This window comes from Gossypium hirsutum, chromosome A10, assembly GCF_007990345.1.
Source record: "Gossypium hirsutum isolate 1008001.06 chromosome A10, Gossypium_hirsutum_v2.1, whole genome shotgun sequence".
NCBI lineage: Eukaryota > Viridiplantae > Streptophyta > Magnoliopsida > Malvales > Malvaceae > Gossypium > Gossypium hirsutum.
The window spans coordinates 1,111,414-1,127,691 of NC_053433.1; the positions used below are offsets into that span (position 1 = coordinate 1,111,414).

Below are 16,278 nucleotides of genomic sequence, written 5' to 3' on the forward strand. Positions count from 1 at the left end.
AAAATTAATTAATAATAACATGTGAAATATATATATGATATTAAAATAAAAAATAAATTATAAGTAATATAAAATTTAAACACGCAAATATATTATATTAAAAATGCATTTATTAACATATACAATTGGTGTAAATAATAAAGTGTGCATTATAAAATTAAAATATATTTAAATATTAAAATAAAATTTTGATTAAGTGGTAAATTTAAAACATTACTAATACATTTGACATGGTTCAAATACTATTAAATGTTTTTTTTATTAAAAAGACTAAAATACTTTTAAATAAGAAAGTACATCAAAGTAATTTCCTTAATCAAATTAATAATAATAATAATAATAATAATAATAATATAAATATAAATAGATGAACATAGACTCGCTACTAAAGTTGAAAACTAGAAGCTATTTTGCTTATTTTATAGACTTCTTTTAGAACTAATACAATGGACTTGACCAAATTGCCCACACTTGGAGATTAACCATTTACTAGAGTGAGGTTGGTACTCAACTAAATTTAAAATTAATTAAGTTTAATTTTTAATTATCTCAACAGTATTTTTTTAATTATAAAATTTATTGTGAAGTTAAAGGATAATAATTTGGATTATAGATTCGAATATTATTGTTTCAAATATTATGAATTTTAATTCATTACAAATTTACAACAGATGCAAATAAATATTCAAATATTTATTATCTAAATTTATATTATTTATTTGAATAGGACTCCGACTTAGATATCTAAACCTATTACTTGCGTAATGCTTGTATTTTGAGAATATATATATATATAAAGAATTTTAGCAGATTCAGATATTACAAAATTGGGTAATATTATACGTGAACACTTATAAAAATGATGATTGTGCCTAACGTGGTCCCACTCCCAAGTCCCAACCAAGTTCCTGATAGGTGTGGGGTGCATGAATATGCCAATAGAGTAAGTGATAATTTTATTGCAACTTTGAATTTATAAACCATAGAATTAGACTATCTAATGATCTTTTCTATATCCTATTCTGATTTAATATTATTTTATTATAAAAGTAATTCTAATCTTAAATATAAAGTTATTGTGACTAAAAAAATTTAAAAAGTAATGATTGAAGCTCAAATTTAAATAATTTGAATAAAAAATAATTTTAACTCGAATAATTAAAAACTTAAAATGATTTGAAATTTATTTGTTTTATGAGACAAATGTCGATATATTAATTGATATTTGAGTTTGGTTTTAATGTTTAATTTACAATTTAAAATTCTTTTTTTTATCTCAATTTAGGACATGAGTTTTTTTAATTTGATACTTCAGTTTGTTTGGTCTCAATGAAATACATATAGAGCATATGCGTAAAATATTCATTGAATAGAATAATATTGTTTGATTTATATACTAAATTGAATATTAAAATCAAATTCATATATCAAATGATATATTAGCGTTGTTATAAAAATCTTTATACCATTATTATTATTAAAAAATTAATTAGATGTAATGGTAAAATACATTGCAAACTTAATTAAGGAGAAAATATAAATTTAAATCTTAAAAATAACATTATAGAACAACGATAGTTATCACCCTGAACCTGAATTCTCTCTCTTTAGACATCCCATTAGTCGAGGCTTAAATCACGGCTGTTAAATCTTTTGTTCAATTTTAAACATAATACAAAGCTATACCTGCTGGAAAATTGCACAAATGAAAAAGAAAAAAGCTTATTATTCCAAAATCACAACAGTTTCACTCTCCTTTTTTCTTTTTCTTTTAGCAGAACTCTCCTATTTTTAACCAAAACAAAATCATCAATTCTTATATATGCATATACATATATAAGCAGTATATGCATGTATATATATACATAAAATGTTTTAAGTGAGCAAAGGACGATGAATGGCAGCAGTAATGGTTCCATGATCATTACCACCACGGTTAAGCAATCGTCTCCAAGTTTTCAACTGATTAAAAACCTGTTTGTAAACATCAACTCTTAAACCAGAAATACTAACCATCGCAGTTTTCTTCAACTTCTTCAATTTTCTACCAATCTTCAGCTTCAGCCTACATAATTTGATTCGAAAGAACGATGGTTTTCTTCTAGAATCAGCTTGTTCTAGCACTTTGTAAATCAAGAACTGAGCTCGTCTATGGATTATCTCATCTGGGTCTTCTTTATTCACCTTTGAATAACCATATGATCTCTTCAAAACAGACATGTTTTGGTTGTTTCTGGGGAAAATTTTATGGCCGGGAAAAAGTTTTGAGAGAAAACGTTGGAGGTGGAAGCAATATTTATAGGAGAAAAGATAATACGGTGATGGAGTTGTGCATGTGAACTAACATTGACTTGGAAGGGGAATAATAATAAGGGTAAACTATACAAATGGTCACCCTACTATGTCTAAGTTTCTGTTTTGGTCATCTAATTTAAAAAAAATTCAATTTAGGCACTAACGTTTAAATTCATTCCTATTTTGGTCACTCACGGTTGAATTGATAACGAGAAGCCTTTTTATAATCTGTATAATAACAAATTTAACCCTCAATATTTGCTTACTCTATCAATTTGATCCTAATTCTAAATAATTAAATAAATTTAACCTTCACATTTACAAATTCTATCAATTTAATCATCAAACTTCCTAACCAAAACTTTCTGCTTTTAAGACAGGGGTATTCCACATCTATTAATTGTTTTATATATGGTTGAAATTATCCAATTCGATATATAACCCTTTTTGTTTATATTTTTAAGAAGTAAGTGTTGAAAAATAAACTAAATACCATTAAAAATAATATAATATATAATATATAATAAAATTATATAAATAATATTTTTTAGAAGGAATATAAATAAATAATTTTAGTTTTTAATTAATTTGGTAAATGATTTGACACTAAAAAAATAGAACACATAATAATCTCTTAATCAATTTATAAAATAAAAAAAAGTCTCAATTTTTTTTTCTTATGAAAAATTAAATGTTCATAATTTTTCTTGTATAATTATTGATTGAACAATTAGATTTTTCAAAGTCATACTTTTTAACTCTGGATTTAATTTTCAATTTCAAGGACCAACTTCGAAGACTATTTCTATGTTCTTTGAAGAAAATATCATATTGTTAATAAGATTAAATCTAAAGTGTTTTTCTTAAAGTTTTTCTAATTTCTTTAGCAAAAATTTCATCAGCCAAAGGGTTATAAAATATTATATTTAGAAGAAAACTAATGAAAGAAATGAAATGAAATTAAACTTTCAAGATAAATTCATTGATATCAGAAGAAAATGGCTCATTAATTGAGAGAATTTTTTTTTTCTATTTTAGGTATTTAAATGTGGAAAACTTCTGTTTTAATTAGAAAGTTTGAGGGTCAAATTGATAAAAATTTTAAACAATAAGGGTTAAATTTATTAAACTATTTAGAATTAGGATCAAATTGATAGAATATGTAAGTATTGAGGATTAAATATATTATTATATCTGTTAGAAAAAGGCTTTTTGTTATCAATTTAACTGTAGATAACTAAAACAAAAACGAATTCAAATATTAGTGCCTAAATTAAAATTTTTAAAATTGAATGAACCCCAAAACAATAATATTGATATAATTGGACCACCATTTGTATAGTTAATCCTAATAATAATAATAATAATAGTAATAAATAATAATAATAATAATAATGTATAATATAAAAAGAGAAAGGAAAGAAAATAGCTGGCCTGGCCTTTCATCAGCTTGAAAACTGACCTGCTTTGTTTTTAAACAGCACGCTTCTACACAACTACTGAATTTTCCTTCATATTAATATTTATTCAGGTTTTTATCAAATTAAATTTGTTCTTTTTAATGAATAAATAAAATGAATGCAGCAGGCTAGCATGAAGTAGGTCGAAGGTACTGACGTAATCCATACATGCTTATATATATATATTACTATTATGTCAAAGTCGAATGAGTTGATGTCAACACTCAATTAAACACCATCTCATTGACAAATATATATTTATTTTATATTATTTTGAAGGTTTATTTTATTATTTTATAATTTTTATATTATATTTATACACAAAATAATAATTCAACTTAAACCTCTGTAGTTTTAAATATTTATATTTTTCTATTTTAATTAAAGCCTAATTTTTTACTTATATCGACTTTTATAAATTTATTTATTTTTCACTCACATCGTGGTTGTGTTTAAATTTAGTCTTTCTATTTTTTAAATTTAGTATTATTAAGTTGGTCCGACATTATAATTAAAAAAACAAAATTATAATGAATCTAAATTTAATAAAATAGTTTAAATGGTATTAATAGTTCGACATGAATTTTGAAATCTAAAAGTAGAGGGATCAGGTATTGTGTTTATTGATTGTCACCTGATTATCATCAAGTATCGATATTGGATTTTGATAATTATCTATTACTTTATCGTTTCATTCCATTTATAAAAAATTTCGTTGTTCTTGACAAAACGTTCCCATTTTACTGAACTCATCATTTCAAGCATTCAAACTCTTATTAAAGTTGAAAGACAAACTTCCGATCCAAAATGATACCGACTCATTGAAAGTTACTAGCTTTTGATAAATGATACTTCAAAAAATTTTATCGAAAAAGTCGGTCTCTTCCCAACAATATATATAAAAAAAACTCGTTGTGGTTGAATTGAGCATACGTCACTGCATATGATCCAACAAATTGTGAGCCATGAGAGCAGAGTATGGAAGTAAAAAAACAGAGCATCAGAGTGTAAGAAAGACAGCATTAATTACAAGGGAGCCAAAGACACAATGAGGTTAGCTATAAAAGTCAATGGGGCAGCTATTTATAATACATGTAGAGGGACCAAATTTCCACCGGCATGCAGCATAGTTGAAAAGGAAACATGTTAGTAATTTAAGCAGGATATGTTTGAGGAAGGAACAAAGTTGGCTGTGGCCGAGACAGGGGCGGCTGGTAGGCACTAAAATGAAAATTTTTTCATGTAAGTACTTTATAATTTATAAAATTTTTAATTAATTATAGTAAAATTTCACTTTAATTTAAAAAATCAAAAAGATTAATTTTTTTAAATATAATAATATAAATTATTAAAATTGTGGAAATTATGTTTTTACGGTATTTAATTCTGAATCCTAATTTCTTTTTTTTAACTTTCGACATTGAAAATAGTGGAGGCCAATGCCTAACTGCCAAACCGCCATTACTGGAGCGGTTAAACAATTGCTTTCTTAATAAAAAAAAAGCCTATCAATGATGGAATGTATTGTGAATTAGGCTTTGAAAATTTTCAAAATTTTAAATTTTACGCTAAATAAATATATAGATTTTGACTGTTGAATTGCATTAAATGAAACGTAAATATTAAATTATTAGAAGAATAAAAAAAATGAAACGTAAATATTAAATTATTAGAAGAATAAAAAAAATGAAACGTAAATATTAAATTATTAGAAGAATAAAAAAAATTCTTCCTATGGTTTTTTTGGTGAAAAATAAAAAATCTTATAAAACTACAATAAACCGCTATTGAGTGAGTGAAACACTCATATTCTTGTCCCTATCAATAAAACTATTAACTCTCCCAGGAGGAACATCAGAAACTTATATGTTAGCTTTTTCTATTAAAGCTTGTTTAGCTAAGTAATCCGTAACTTGATTTTGTTCTCTCGAAATATATCGTCAAGACCACTAATTTTCCTGGAATAAAATATTATGAATGCATCGAATAAGAGCAGAATTAGAGCTTGTATGAGAACTTCCAATAATGACTTTGACTACTTCCAAGCAATCAGAAGAGATGATAATTTGATTGTATCCTCTTCCTATGATTTTTGAGAAACTGTAACTGACAATAATGGAAAAAAAATTTAGTGGTTTAATTTTTTTTGAACTTTAATCAGAATTTAGTATAATTTAAATTTGAAATTACTTGAAAATATAATTCAAACTCGAGGTGATTGGAATCTAAAATAATTGAAACTCAAATTGATTCGAACTTCAAAATAATTAAAACAATTAAAATTCAAAATAACTTGATTAAGTAATCAAAATAATATGAACTTATAAAGGTCTAAACCCGAAGTGATTAGAATCTAAAATAGTTTCAACCGAAATTGGAATGAGCAAAACCCGAAATAACCCTAGTCTTCAACAACCATAATCCAAAATAACTTGAACAAGTAACTCAAAATGGTCTAAGACTGAAGTGATTAAAACTCGAAATAATCTGAATTTATAATTATCGGAACCCGAAACAGCTAAAACTTAAAATCATTTAACTCAAATAAAATCATTTAACTCAAATTAACTCGAACTTAAAACTAATCTAAACCCAAAACAAGTGAAGCTAAAATATTCAAACTTAAAAAAATCAAAACTCAAAAAAACTTAAACAAGTAATCCAAAATAATTTAAACACCAAATAATTAAAACCTGAAAAATCCAAATGACTGACCCAAAACCTATAACTTCAACAAAATATAAAAAATAAAATTGATTATTTTTCATTATTTGAAATTTGCTTTTTCTTGGCTAGAGGTTGTCACGTGGGTAGCACGTGCACTTATCGGCCCATATGGCCCAATGTCTTAAGCCCAATTAATAAGCAGCCCATATAATTTACACTGTTTCCTGGTTTCCTCGCGTTTCGGTTAATGACACTGTCCCGCGAACAGCACAGCAACTTCAAAAAATAAAACAATTAATAAACCAAAAATTAAAAATAATAAATAAATAATCAGATAGAAAAAAAAGGGAAAAATAATATAATTATGACTAATTAAATCTGGAAATTTTGGATTTGTTTATTGATTATCTCATCCCCACCCCCATTTTTTTTTCACTCAGGTGATTTTGGAATCTCTCCTACAAGACGAAGACAGGTATGTAATTTTTTTTTAAAATTAAAAACTGTAGTTTATGTACTTTTTTAATGTTATCATTACGTTAATATTTTTCTTTGTTTAATGGAAAAACCTGAAAATAAACAAGAACTGACTAGTAAGTTATATATATATATATTATTTTTGGATAAAGGAATCGGTAAGAGATTTTGGTTTGGGATTGTGGGAAGTTCAAAAAAGGTGGTAACTTTAAAAAAAAATTGTATCCATTGTGACTTTTTCCACTTTTAAATCTATGAAATATTTTGAAAATGTGTTAAAAAGGGTGTTTATGTTTTTAATCTTTGCTTGAATTGGGGTTATGATTAAAAAAGGGTTAAAATTTGTTTATATTTTTAGGGTGTACTTTTGATCCAAAATCAATTTAGTCCCACATTGTTTTCATTGAATGGTGTTTTCAGGGTTTTTTTTTATGTTTGTTGGTGTACGTGTATTTGAACTGTCTCTTTCATCTTCTGCTGCTATTTCTAATTTTCCCCCCATAATTTTTTTTGTCTGTGAATTTTTTTTTTTTACCTTTATTTAGTTGATAATGTGAGATTTGGGGCTAAAATGTGATGGTTTGAAATGGGGATTTACATATCATTTCAATGGCAGATAGGCTAAGCCAGTGCATTGCTGTATATTGTCACTTTATTCATTGAAACATAGCAACATACTGTTATGAATGTATATTGTTTGCATAGGTTCTGAAATTTCGGGAATTATGAATGTAAAGACATCACAATGTCTTGTTCTTGAATCTGATTATTACATACATAACCATCTAGGCATGCATTTCGTAGTTTCATCATTGATAGCTCCTTCATTCATTAGGTGATATTAGCTGTTCAAAATTTGAGTACTTATCTATATCTTTATGGCTTTGAGCACTTATCGATATCAAAGTTCAAGACCAGAGCTATAGGCAATCTTATGGTAATAATCATCCAGAGGATTTCCTTATGTTATATAGTCTAGTATACTCCTATCGGTGAAAGTAGTACTAGTGTGTCGTTGAATGAATACGGTTTTATACCGCTTTTCTAATTCACTCGGTTCCAAAATTTCAGGAAGTATGAATGCAAAGACATCGCAATGGTTTGTTCTTGAATCTGATTATTACTTACATAACCATCTCGGCATGTATTTCATAGCTCATCATCAATAGCTTTTTCATTCATAAGGTGATATTAGCTGTTCAAAATTTGAGCACTTATCGATATCAAAATTTGAAACCAGAATCTGAGCCTACTCATCCAGCGGATTTTCCGATGTTATATAGTTTGGTAGACTCCGTTGGAAATATGGTTTACTAGCATGGTGAAAGTAGTATTAGTATATTGTTGATTGAATACAGTTTTGTACCACATTTCTAATTCGCTTGGTTATTTTATTAATTGCTTATCGATTGTAGGTAAACTTTGGAAAACTATTGCAAAAACAAGTTGTAAAAAGATAGTAGGAAGGTGGTTGTGCATCTATTTTGTGCAGGATGAGCAGCCAGAACCAAGGGGTTAGTTTATCTTCACCGGCAGACCCTCCTATGAGGCGGAAACGTGGGCGTCCACGGAAGGACGAGACTGTTCAAGGGGACAACTCGCCTGTGACACCTGTTTCCGACAATCTGAATAAAAATAAGCAGAGTGTAGACATGAGTGACCCTGCATCTGAAGACATGGTAGGTCAGATGGTGTCCGGTGTTATCGAAGGTTCATTTGATGCTGGATATCTTCTTAACGTTAAAGTAGGTGATACCAACACGCATCTTAGAGGTGTTGTATTTCTACCGGGGCGATTCACTCCGATTACTGCTGCAAATGATGTGGCTCCGAATGTTAAGATGTACAAAAGAAAAGAGATTCCTTTCCCATTTGTTGGCCCTCAGGGTCATCTTGATGCTACGAGTCCATCAGGGAAAAGTGAGAAGCCCATTGAGCATAAAAACGACACACCTAATGTTCTAGACCAAGGTCTACATATAGGGCTTCAGTCTGGTGCTACGCCTGTTAGTGAGAGCCAATCTGCCTCTATTTTAATTCCTCCGGCTAGTAACTTGCCGATGAATGACACTGGTCTTCCCTTGGGACAAAAGGTCCTACAAGACCTAATTGCAGATATCGGATTGCAGAACAATAAAGCTGTTGGTGTTGGACAAGATCAGTCATTGCAGGGATTTGAAGCGTTCAAACTGATGAAAGGACCGAATATTAATGCAGAGGTTCCTAAAGCATCTGCATCAATATCGGCAACATTTACCTGTACGTTGCCAGTTTCCGAGACTGTAAATTTGAAGCCTCAAGTTGAACACCAGGCTGTGAGTTTTGATCTTAAGCCGCAAGAATTGTTCGGTGATGGTAAGAGCCTTGACCTTGTTAACAACCAAACACCTAAATTTCCCGAGCCTGAACCCCAAGCTATATCTTGTGAACCCACTGCAATTGACGTTTTTGGTAAACAGGCTTCTAAATTTCCCGAGCATGAACCTCAAGTGATGCCTTGTGAATCTGGTGGAATCAAGATGTTTGGTAAGCGGCCTTCTAAATTTCCTGAACCTGAAACTCAACCAATGACGTGTGAACCTACTGGAATCAACATGTTTGGGAAACGGGCTTCTAAATTTCCTGAACCTGAACCTCAAGGCATGCCTTGTGAACCTGCTGAAATCCACATGTTTGGGAAGCAGGCTTCTAAATTTGCTGAACCTGAACCTCGAGCCATACCTTGTGAACCCATTGGAATCGACGTGTTTGGAAAACAGGCTTCTAAATTTCCCGAACCTGAACCTTTAAGCATGCACTGTGAACCTGCTGGAATCAACATGTTTGGAAAGCAGGCTTCTAAATTTCCCGAACCTGAAACTCAACCCGTGCACTGTGAACCAACTGGAATCAACATGTTTGGAAAGCAGGCTTCTAAATTTCCTGAACCTGAAACTCAACCCATGCACTGTGAACCAACTGGAATCAACATTTTTGGGAAACAGGCTACTAAATTTCCTGAACCCGAACCTCAAACCATGCCTTGTGGACCAACAGGAATCAACATGTTCGGAAAGCAGCCATCTAAATTTCCTGACCCTCAAGCCATGCCTTGTGAATCCACTGGAATCAACAATTTCGGGAAGCAGGCTTCTAAATTTCCCGAACCTGAACTTCGAACCATGTCTTGCGAACCTACCAGAATCAACATTTTCGGGAAACAAGCTTCTAAATTTCCTGAACCTGAACCTCAAACCATACCTTGTGAACCCACTGGACTTAACATGTTTGGGAAACAAGCTTCTAAGTTTCTTGAACCTGAACACCAAGCCATACCTTGTGAACTTACTGGACTCAACATGTTCGGTAAACAGGCTTCATCTAGGCAAGATATAGATATTTCCGAAGATACTCAACTGGAGCTTGCTAAGAAGATTATGACTGGAACCAACACGGCTCACATGGATGGACTTTTTGCAAGTGATGCTACTACAACTACTACTGTGGCACCTCCATGTTCCGTATCAATGACCAGCCTACCAATAATGATATTCGGGGCAGAAACTATCCCGTCTGCCCACAAACCCGCCGCTGAAGAATCTGTTTTTCCAAGAATGGTAGTTCCTGAAGTTAGTAGTTCTTCAATGGCCATTAACACCAACAGCGTGGAATCTAATGCTAAAGATGCCATTCCACCAGCACATTCTTAGTTTTCTAGTTTCGCTGGAATAGAAACGAGTCTTACAAGTCGAGGCTTGAACGAAGGTAAATGCTTAATATAGGTACTTTTTCTCCAATTTGAATTATTTGTAATGGGTACTCTTTGAAGTGTACCTTTACATTCTGACTTCATTTCAAGTGCATCCCCATGCTTTTGCATTATGCTGAAGATTTATTGCAGTCTTTTTTACAGCATTATGTGCCTGTTTTCAAGCATTTCATTGAAATTTGTATGGATCTATGTCAATGGATTATTATGGTCATACATTTAGGGTTTATATATATACCATTATCATTGCATGATATAATAGAAAAGTGTAGAGATCTTTATGTACTTCCATTTTTTTTCATCATTAAAAGTTAGATTCCTTGTATTGTATATTGATGATATAGAAAAAAATTGTGTTCAAATTCCACTATTAAAAGTTTTTTCCCTTATTGACCCAAATTTGTTTTAACATCTGGTCACTTAGTTTTTCACATAGTCTTAGTTTATTACACGATTTAGTCACACAATCATGTGATTTTTTATAAAATTTTACATTTTGATCCACACAGCTTTAATGAGTTACACAATCTAAACACGATCATATGATTCTTATTTTGCATGATTATCTTCAATTTTTAAAAATATTACAATTTAATCCTTGTTTGTTCTCGGGTCAACTCTAGAGTTCTCATATCATATAAGACTTGAAAAAAAAATTAAATTATATTTTTATGATTAAATTGATTACAGAAATTAAATTTAAACTTTTAATTGTTTATAACTATTCTATTTTATACCGTAACATCTCGGGTACAAGTGTCACATAGACAATAGTAAAAATGTCAAAATGATAATTACACTCTAATATAAGGGGGCATAAACACAGGATTTTTTTATTAAAAGGAAACGAAAACGGTCAAGAGACTAACTTGATAATGGAATAAAAACAATAAAAACACTAAAACAAGTGACAGGTTGTTTTTGTTTTAAAAAGTAGTTATATATTGTACTCTTTAGCTGGTAACTAAATTATGTTTTGGACTTAATCGAAAAATATTAAACAATTTCATAAAAGTACCATCTTTTCAATTTTAGTAAAGATTAAATTAATAATTATACAATTAATAATTATACCTAAAAAAATATTATTATGAATACACATTTTATTTTTATACTAAATCACCAACTGTTAAAACAAAACACAAAAGAGAGCCACAGCGCAGATAAAATAAAAGAAAAACCAAAGGTCCAAAATCCCTTGACCTGGATACGATTCCTTCGACAATTGGCCCGGCCCGAACCATCCAGGATTGCCATTGGATTACAAGGTCCAAGTTTTTACACCTGAGTCTATAGGCGCATTATGATTTCATCATTTGCATGCATCACAAAAGGCAAACCATATGATAAAATCTGAACACCAAGAATAGTACAAAATTTTTGTAATAAAAGGAGGTTTATACAGTGCATATGCTATTTAACAAGTGAATAACACAGCCTTAAGTTTATATCCCCCTATAGCGAAACAAAGGAGAAATCAAGTAGCATAAGTTCATAATACTAGTAAAGAGAGAACAGCAGCCACGAAAGATCGTTAATATCAGCACTTAGCTATATCCGACTTGTTGCTGTTGCTGTGGCTGTTGATAATTTCCATACCCAGGATACCCTCCATAGTACATGTTGGGGTCTTGTGGGGCAGCGCCATAGCCGTAACCATATCCTTGGCTGTATCCATAATATCCAGCGTTCCACTGGTTTGGATCTGCTTGGGCCTGAAATGCAAGACATGCCAAAGGCTTTCAGAGTCTATATGTTGAATACCAAGAAAAAGCAACCTGTTTGTCACCGAAATCCTAACTAACCTGCTTGTTTGATGTGCTACGACCCCATGAAAGCCGAATACTTTGTCCACCCAACTGAGTCCCGTTCAGTATTCGGAGTGCTTCTTCAGCACAACTCCTGATACATTGCACAAGCACAACAGAAAAATTAACATGAAATATATCCCTCTTAAATAGATCTATTCACTGAGCAATGTATCTTTACCTATCAGCAAATTGAACAAATCCACAACGCTTGTTTTGTGGAATCTTCACATGCACCAACTGACCATATGGGCTGAAGACCTCTCTCAAATGGTCTTCAGTCACGTTAGAATCCAAATTACCAACAAATATCTGCATGGAAATATGTGGATCAAAAACAAATAACAAGAAACCACCATGTTTCTCAGTTAAAGTGACAAAGTACCCACAGTCGTATTATTTGGATCATTCTCGTTCTGAGTCCCTTGCGATGAAGCTGCATACAAAAAATAAATGTGTAACAAAAGGAAAATGAGAAGGAAATAGCATTTCCATAAAGAAACAATTAGAAAACACGGACAATGCATAGACAAGATTCTTTCCATGGAACTTTTACTTCACACCTCCAGGGGCTGTCACTTGAATGTTAAGAAATATATAGCCTGGAAAAAGTGTGATCTGTTCGAATAATATGTAAAAGACCAAGGTCCCTCGATTCACAGAAATATGATTGGAGAAGCACATAAAGCACAAAACCAATGTAAGATCAATAACTCCCATGGGGTAAAAGGAAACAAGACAAGAAAAAAAAGATACAAAGTGCCGAGCAAGCACAAACAACGAAAGTAAAATAAATATTGATATTCATGCTTTTGACGGAGCTACAGCACACACTCTGAGCTCTCACTTGACTGAAATCTTGAAGAACCATGACCTAAAACTCTAGGGACAGTGACCAGAAATAGACATCAAGAGCAGCAGGACTAAGCAATAACATCAAGATGAAAAGTAAAAGGCAAAAGGAAAAAAGCACATAACAAATCACCAATGTCATTATGTAAAACTGAAATGAAGGCTCTAATGGTAAACTGAAATATAACCCGACTGAAAGCGCTTACTAACCAGAGAAGAGTAAGTTGACTGACAGCTCAATCAATAGAACTGAAATGAACTTCGTAAATGTAGTAAGCTGACCGACATAAACACAAAACTGACCTAAGCGAGGGCACGGACTAAGGGGGTAACCATTTCAGCTGAAATCAGTTCCAGGCCCCAAGATGATAGAGCCTCCTGACGCCCTGCTCTGATACAACAGGAGTTCATAAGTTTTTGCAAGTTTCAAGATTTGATTAGAATTACGGTGCCCAAATGTTAAAGGAAAGTACAGGCAGGAAATGACTAGTGGAAACTGCTGCTCAACTTCTAGAATTAACTGAAAGAATCGGAACTTTAAAATGATATTAAGCACTTCACAGCAAGTAATAATTGGAAACTTGCCTAACCTGCTTTACCCTTCAAAAAGGGAAATAAAAAATATAACTATCAATTTTGAAGGACACCAACATTCACATTACATGCACTGAAAGAAATGAAAAACAGACATCAAAGAGCACCAGAAGATACAATGTAGTCAAATTCAAATATGCAGCTAAGATGAATCAAAGTATCCCGAAGGACTTGGGTAAAACAAACAACCATCAGCAAACATACCTGCTGGATATTGCTGTGCAGCACCAGTCTTCTTGTTAGTAGCTGGCCCTATGCGCATAGGCCTAGTTGAACAAAAAGCACCATTCATCTCAGTCATGGCACGATTATATTCAGTTTCATCGCCAAACCTGACAAACCCATAACCTTTTGTGCGCCCAGTGATCCTATCAATCACAACCTTTGCACCCTTAACAGAAGGAAAGTGTGCCCTGAAGGTCTCTTGAAGCATGTAATCTGTAACATCAGCAGCCAAGTCTCCAACAAAGATTGTGAACTCAGGGGTCTCATCTCGCCTATCGCCTGAACTAAAGGATGCCCAGTTCAACCTATAGTTGCTCTCACCATTTGGCATAGGTGTACCATTGTATGTTTGTAAAACTCTCTCAGCAGCAGCTCTTGAAACAAACTCAATAAATCCATAGCCCTCCACTTGACCGGTTTGCTTGTTGCGGATAACTTTTACAGAAGCAACCTGTAAGATAACCAACAATTGAATCTCTCACACATACATCAAAAAGAGATGAAATTTACACATCCTCTAACATAAACAAATTAAAAGCTTTAGTAACAATGACACATCTCAAATCACAATGCTTGCTAGTCTTAGCACAGGACAGTGCTGTAATTAAGCTCTTCTACGCAATAAAAAACAGAACTTGACATCTTAGACCCAGAACATATCACATCTACATCAAAACACTTGTAAAAGAGGAAAAAAAACATAAAAAAAACCTTGTAAGAAAAGCAAATCCACTACCAAAATCTTATTTTTTATGCATACAATGTATCAATCTGAAAAAACAAAACAAAAAAGCAATCAGAGATTAAATCATTACATCCAAATAAACCCCGCCAAATAAAACATTGCATAAAAAAAATCTTAAAATAATATCAAATTAAAACCGTTGAATACCTCTCCAGTTTGGGCAAAACAGCTCAAGAGATAATTCTCATCCATATAATACTGCAAATCTCCGATCCACAAAGTCCGAACCTCATCTGCGTTAGCCGGTTGACCAGCTGGCTGTTGTTGAGCAGGTACCCCAGCCGAACCTTGTTGTGGGGGCCACATAGGTGGAGGATGACTCTGAGGCGGCTGCATCATGTTCATCATCATGTAAGGTTGTTGTGCCTGAGGAACCGGAGCCGGAGGTGGTTGCTGATATTGGTACTGTTGGGTCTGTGGAGCCATTGGTGGTGGTACCATAGCTTGTGCTGGTTGTTGCATCATCTTCAATTTGGGGATATTTTTGGTACTGAGAGAAACTCAGAAGGAGCAAAACCCTAACCCTAGATAAGGTAAGGTTTGGGAAATGTGAAAGAGGGGAAGCAATTGTTGGGAAAAGGAAAAGCTCTTAAAGCAATTAAAGCAATGGGCTTGAAAGCTGGTTTGTTGAAATGACTAAAATGGGCTTCTCTCTTAGCTGTTTGAACGAGTTAAGGTAAGGGATATTTTGATGATTTTGTCGAGCTAAAAAAAGAGTTAATTCGGTTTTGGACAAAAAGAGTTTCAAAATTTCATGGAAAAAAACAAATATATTTTATAAAATGTTAAATTATGGTTTTGGTCTCTTTATTATGTTAATATTTAGATTTAGTCCCTCACTTTTGTATAATTTGATTTATGGTTAAAAAATTTTATTTAACAAATATATTTATCATATAAAAATAAATGAAACTTTGCTGATAAAATTAAAATATTAAATTATATTACTTTAAATCTAAATTCTATCACGAGTATATATATTTAGATTTTATATAAAATATATAAAAAAACAATAAGTTAATAACATACACATAATAATATTTGTTACTATATAAAAGATAATTTTTTTTTATAATTTCTTAATGGAGTTGAGATCCAATTATTAAGTAATACCAACCCAACCTAACACTTATAATACTAACATGATATATATATTTTTTGTATTAGGAGTGTTTTATAAAAAATTACATTGACATTTTAACCTAAATAATTAAAGATATTAACTATTTAAATTTAATAATAATAGTATTACTCTTTAGGAATAACCTAAGTTTGAATCATCATTGTATCAAAAAACTTATCTCAAATTAAAATATAAAACCTAAATTTCAAATTTGAGCAAACTAAGGGACTAAAACCGTAATTTGACCTTTACAAAATAGAGTAATATTTTTCAACCGAGTCAAA

The 16,278-nt window shown here is 31.4% G+C and overlaps 3 protein-coding genes across 6 annotated transcripts; 1 reads left to right on the top strand and 2 right to left on the bottom strand.

Annotated features, from left to right (window-relative positions):
• Positions 1 to 1,706: 1,706 nt before the first annotated feature.
• Positions 1,707 to 2,275, bottom strand: LOC107925102 (uncharacterized). The gene has a single exon (XM_016855669.2). The coding sequence runs from the start codon at positions 2,218 to 2,220 to the stop codon at positions 1,876 to 1,878; it is 345 nt and encodes a 114-aa protein (XP_016711158.1). The 5' UTR covers positions 2,221 to 2,275; the 3' UTR covers positions 1,707 to 1,875.
• Positions 2,276 to 6,716: 4,441 nt separating this feature from the next.
• LOC107924958 (uncharacterized) lies at positions 6,717 to 10,790 on the top strand. The gene is made up of 2 exons (XM_016855537.2): positions 6,717 to 6,897; positions 8,315 to 10,790. The coding sequence occupies exon 2, from the start codon at positions 8,393 to 8,395 to the stop codon at positions 10,586 to 10,588; it is 2,196 nt and encodes a 731-aa protein (XP_016711026.1). The 5' UTR covers positions 6,717 to 6,897; positions 8,315 to 8,392; the 3' UTR covers positions 10,589 to 10,790.
• Positions 10,791 to 12,014: 1,224 nt separating this feature from the next.
• LOC107925160 (polyadenylate-binding protein RBP45) lies at positions 12,015 to 15,509 on the bottom strand. 4 transcript variants are annotated; one of them, XM_016855754.2, is made up of 6 exons: positions 15,019 to 15,509; positions 14,106 to 14,577; positions 12,845 to 12,891; positions 12,637 to 12,767; positions 12,453 to 12,549; positions 12,015 to 12,362 (listed from the first exon to the last, which is right to left on the bottom strand). In XM_016855754.2, the coding sequence occupies exons 1-6, from the start codon at positions 15,334 to 15,336 to the stop codon at positions 12,195 to 12,197; spliced, it is 1,233 nt and encodes a 410-aa protein (XP_016711243.1). In that variant the 5' UTR covers positions 15,337 to 15,509; the 3' UTR covers positions 12,015 to 12,194. The 4 variants fall into 4 exon arrangements, 3 of the variants coding, with proteins under 3 accessions (XP_016711243.1, XP_016711244.1, XP_040935401.1); XR_005903655.1 differs by lacking the exons at positions 12,015 to 12,362; positions 12,453 to 12,549 and adding an exon at positions 13,611 to 13,698 and having other exon boundaries at positions 12,661 to 12,767; positions 15,019 to 15,456; XM_041079467.1 differs by lacking the exons at positions 12,015 to 12,362; positions 12,453 to 12,549 and adding an exon at positions 13,611 to 13,693 and having other exon boundaries at positions 12,661 to 12,767; positions 15,019 to 15,456.
• Between the last annotated feature and the right edge of the window lie 769 nt (positions 15,510 to 16,278).

What these genes read in the sequence shown, in the direction of transcription:
- LOC107925160 (XM_016855754.2), bottom strand. Translation starts at nt 15,336, where the DNA reads ATGATGCAACAACCAGCACAAGCTATGGTACCACCACCAATGGCTCCA. An exon ending in ATGATCCAAATAATACGACT is followed by an intron (nt 12,768 to 12,844) that starts GTGGGTACTTTG and finishes ATTTCCATGCAG; the next exon opens with ATATTTGTTGGTAATTTGGA. An exon ending in TTTGTTCAATTTGCTGATAG is followed by an intron (nt 12,550 to 12,636) that starts GTAAAGATACAT and finishes GCAATGTATCAG; the next exon opens with GAGTTGTGCTGAAGAAGCAC.
- LOC107925102 (XM_016855669.2), bottom strand. Translation starts at nt 2,220, where the DNA reads ATGTCTGTTTTGAAGAGATCATATGGTTATTCAAAGGTGAATAAAGAA.
- LOC107924958 (XM_016855537.2), top strand. Translation starts at nt 8,393, where the DNA reads ATGAGCAGCCAGAACCAAGGGGTTAGTTTATCTTCACCGGCAGACCCT.